The 4,836-nt window shown below is 38.4% G+C and overlaps 1 protein-coding gene across 1 annotated transcript in view; it reads right to left on the bottom strand.

Annotated features, from left to right (window-relative positions):
• Positions 1-367: 367 nt before the first annotated feature.
• tada2a (transcriptional adaptor 2A) overlaps positions 368-4,836 on the bottom strand; it is a 13,647-nt gene continuing 9,178 nt past the window's right edge. The window contains exons 12-15 of the mRNA XM_083886116.1: positions 3,975-4,107; positions 3,020-3,063; positions 2,146-2,225; positions 368-1,039 (exon numbers count right to left, since the gene is read on the bottom strand). Of these exons, the coding sequence (XP_083742242.1) occupies positions 854-1,039; positions 2,146-2,225; positions 3,020-3,063; positions 3,975-4,107 (443 nt within the window). The 3' untranslated portion in view covers positions 368-853. The remainder of the gene's footprint in view (positions 1,040-2,145; positions 2,226-3,019; positions 3,064-3,974; positions 4,108-4,836) is intronic.

Below are 4,836 nucleotides of genomic sequence, written 5' to 3' on the forward strand. Positions count from 1 at the left end.
TTGGTAATTAGTGATATTCAGTCTGTGTTATCCCCCCAAAGTAAAAATTATCACCATGTAGTATATGGAAAATATTGCGTATTTTGTGATTTTTGTTCATGTTAAAAATGGCATAACTGGGTTTGAAAACCTAGAAATCCATTGAAATTATCAACGATACCTAAATAATGGATAAATAGAATGTTTTTAAGGGAGTGACAATTTACATTTTGACCTAAGATGAATTAAAGATTGCATGAAAGTTTTGTTTTGGTCCAAACAACAGCTCAAAACCACAAAACATGAATTTCTCAACAATTTACAACAAAATGCTCAGTGTAAATTCAAGTATATTCAATGGAATCTTTTATTCTTCAGATAAGTAGTGTTTCATTTTGGCCACAAACTTCACATTTTTGGATGTTTTGTTAAACACAGACAAAGAAAACTCACTTTGTACCAATTCTTCAACTCAAATTTGCATTTTTTTTCCCACTACTTATCAATTCATTGTGACCAAGAGACGTGTAAAACAAAGAATATCTAAATATTTCCGTCTAAATCAAGGCTTTAAATTTACATTAAAATGTCAACACAGACAAAACAAAATCTTTGTAAACATCTTCGAGGAGAAATAAATACATTCTCGTTTTTATACGAGGTCCCGCTCTTCTGACAGACGACCATTTTTAATAACGTTAAGACTCAAAAGACACAACAGTATTTTTTACAAAATGTTAAGTTTACAGTATTTCACAGAGGCAGCAACGACGAGAAACTCCTACAAAATAAAGGCTTATGAAAGATGACGACGAAAAAAAAAAAAAATCACTGACCACAATACAACTTCCTGTGCGCGGAACGCAAAACGCTCCTACGCCTTGGTGATGCAGCCCTCTTTTATTAGGAAATCGTAGATTTTGCGCGTTTTGTTGACGTCGATCTTGATGAGCGCTCGAGCCTGAGCGAGCCGCAGACCGCCCTGACGCCGGCACTCGTTCAGCAAAGCCTGTTTGTACTCCAGGTAAGCGCCGGGCACCAGTCGCACCACCTGACACAACTACAGGAAAAGGGGAAAAATAACGGCGTCAAAGCGACGTAACGTGCAGACTTAAAGGAGGGAGGAGAAACATATTGAAAAATCAACACCATGTAATTTTTTTTTTTGACAACGTATTTGACGAATTGTGACATTTCTACTAACGTTCAGTTTATTTACAGTCTCAGATTCATTTGAAATATTTTAATTTGAAGGCTCACATTTGTGCAGAGTCATGTTTTTTTGAGAATCTCTATTTATTTTGATCAAGCATTTTATTCTAAGAAAAAAAAATACGCTATTGTCGACTTCAGTGGTTCCCAAACACTGGGTCAGGGACCCACAGATGGGCCACAAAAGATTTTTTTTGGGTCCCAAAAGATTTTTTTTTTTTCAAGCTTTTACTTTGGATTCATGGGTATGTTTTTATTAAAAAAACTGATAGAAAATAACTGACAATTCAAAATATAAATATTTCCCAAAATCGTGATATTTCTACTTGCTTGATGACCTAAAAAACTATTGGAAGTGTTCCATTAATTCATGTTAATTAGAAGGCTCACATTTGTACATTTGCATTTTAATTTTGAATTATTATATTTAATTATCTACTTCAGTGGTTCCCAAACACTGGGTCTGGGACCCACAGATGGGCCACGGAAGATTTTTTTTGGGTCCCCAAATTTAAAAACTTTTATTAAGGATTTATGGATGATTAAAAACTCTCTTAAAAATAAATGTATTCCCCAGTATCTGTATATTTCTACTCTGTTGATAAACAAAAACAGTAGCAAAAACTAATTTACCTGAAAAACTAATGGACGTTTTGAGAAGCTCTATTTTATTGTAAAAATAAAAAAAACTTTATTCCAAAAAAATTGGGTTGGGGTTGTGGGAGAATTTTTTGGGTTCCTCAAAAAAGTCTTCCAACCTTTTATTTATAATTCATGGGTATATAATGGTTTAGATAACATGCGTAAGATTAAAGGGATCAGCAACAGAAGCTTTGTGACTAAATGTGATTGTGGCATAAACATTTGCATTTATTTGTGTTTCCATTCACTGCTGTTTGGGAGTTGTTGTGGTCACCACAGAAGAAGGATAAAAAGACTGAATAATATCTGTACCTCTTTCTCGCGCTCGTTCAGCTTCTCCGTCCCCGGCAGTCCGGTCAGGTTTAAAGGTGGAGCGCTGCGTCTGCCCGTTGCTGTGAAACACACACAACACACACAACACACACAACAGTCAAACAAACATGTCCAAGCTCGGTGTCAGATCGCACATCGGGCATTTCAATCCTTCACTTGGACGAGACAATGGAACAAATATTCATGTGGAGGGAGCGTCCATTTCATGCTCTGCAGACGATTAAAGGTCCAGTGTTTATTATTGAGGAGAGTTATTGTTATTGAAACTGAATATATACCAATATGTATATTAGTATAAGAGCTTATAATAAAACGTGTTTTGTTTTAAGTATAAACCTTTCATGTTTTTGTTTATGTGTTTTTGGCAAGGGTCAAATAAGGGTCATAATCATATTTTAGCTGTCGGAGCTTCCTCCTGTTGTCCATGATTTCCCAATTTTTTTACATTTTTATTCTGCCTTATGTGTGTTACGAACACGCTAACGCTAGCAGCTCTGTTAATACAGGCAAGAATGATTCAAAATGTTAATACGTAATGAACGGGGATGGTGTTTGTATTTATTTTAACAAATTACGGGTGAAAGCAGAACTAAACACTATTTTAAGGGTTAACATAACATAGACTCTTTGTGCTTTTCTCTGTTAAGTCCCAACTTTTCCAGAGAGTGAAGTTTGTAATGACGTCCTGAAAAACAACGTCGCTCTAAATCTGCAGTTTAGCGTCTCCCGAAAGTGTATTTATGGAAGGAGCAACTGAAGCCAAAACAAAGACAACACAGAGAGAGAGAGAGAGAGAGAGAGAGAGAGAGAGAGAGAGAGAGAGAGAGAGAAGAATGGGAGAGAAGCCTCGTACCTGACACTGTTATTGTTGTCACAGCTGGAGTGATGCCAGCGTCGCTGTAACCACAAAGCAAAGTGTTAGCATCTCTGCTCCCTTATTTACATACACAGCGTCTCTTCTCACAGCGGGATCGTTATCCAAAAAAAAAAAAAAAAAACTAGAGTGGTGATAGTCGACGACTACTAATGCTCCATGCGCCCACATTTTTATGCCAATTTTAAAGCAAAATTTGCACAGGCAATGAAGGCCACTTTGGACATGTGGTGTGCAGCGGTGACCTTGGAAAGTAGGTCAAGGTCACCCATCTTCGAACTTATCCAAGATACTTGTAAGAGGCATCCACAGTGCCAGTTTGGCAGCAATACAATAAATATTTGTCAAGTTATCGCGTTGACAAGCTTGAAAAGTGCTGGTTTTTGGCTATTTTCCAAGTTCCAAGTGCAGCTGTGACCTTGGAAAGTAGGTCAAGGTCAGCCATCTTGTCCAAGATACTTGTAAGAGGCATGGACAGTGCCAGTTTGACATCAATATGTTGAATATTTGTCAAGTTATCGTGTTGACAAGCTCGTAAAGTGCCGTTTACACATTTCTCACATTTCCCCGCAAAAAAAAACGCGTAAAAACTCAGGAAAAATTCAAAAAAAGGTTTTTGGACAAAACGAAAAAAAAAAACGCCTGGAGATATTCACCCACTAAACAATCCTGCAAAATGTGAAGGACGTACGCGCACAGGAAGGTATTCATTTTAGTCCGGACAAACGGACGGACGGAACGGTGCGAACGCTCCAAAAATGTCTCTCTGCAGCCAATATCTTTGTAGGAAAAGTAATTAGGAGAGCTTACGCTGCGGTAAAAACGTCTAAAAATACAGCAGGGACTGAAATAGAAGTTTGATTCACTGAGATACAAATGACTATTTCAGCTCGTGTGACGACAGAGACGGAGGTCAGTTAACAAAGAGTCTCACATGGCCGCCTGTTTGCTGAGCCACTGCTGACAGGCTCGGCCGTCGTGGATGTACTGCAGGACGTCGCACAGCATGGTCCTCTTCCTGCGCTCGTCCTCGCGCATCCGCTTCGCCCGCTCGTACGCTTTGGCACCTGGAAATGTTTGAAACGGGACAAAACGCACACCGGTTACCACACTAGAAATCAGGCATGTCCAAAAGGTTACAATGCATCATATATACGGCCCCCGACAGAGTGGGACAGAAAAGCGGCTTTAATCTCGTGCTGGTTAGGAGTTGGGACTTTGAAACCCAGCCGTGAGTGACAGACCGAGTCATGCGCTCACCTCATATTACGTTGTTATATCTGACTCCAGATGTGAAAGAAAGGCAGAATATTTAAATTTTTTCACTCCCACGTGGCTTAGATTAGGTAAATGTGTCCTTCTGTTAGTCCTGTATAATCTACACACTGATGATGTCATTCATTTATTTCATGAAATCCCCATCTCTAATACATGACATCTCTGTCGAAACAAATGTGGCATGTGTATGCAGAGTCAGACTCTCTCCGCCAACAGACGAAGTTAGTTTCTTCCACATCTGAGCCAGATTACGGACTCACGGCGCCAATCTAAATTCCCATTTAAGTCAACTTTATTTCAAGTTTCAACTAAAGCTACTAAAACAACAAGGTGCATAAAATAAAACAACAGAATAAAGCACAAGTAAAACTATAAGAACAGGAAGTAAAATATCATAATGCCCCACAGACCTCTTTAAATGTAAAGAAATATTCACTTTTCTCACAAAAATTCCCTCATCAGACGCAGAAAGCTGCATTTTATTTTAAGTTGCTTCAGCATATTTACATATTTCCGGT

The sequence above is a fragment of the Microchirus variegatus genome (genome assembly GCF_963457635.1).
Source record: "Microchirus variegatus genome assembly, chromosome: 3".
NCBI classification, from domain to species: domain Eukaryota; kingdom Metazoa; phylum Chordata; class Actinopteri; order Pleuronectiformes; family Soleidae; genus Microchirus; species Microchirus variegatus.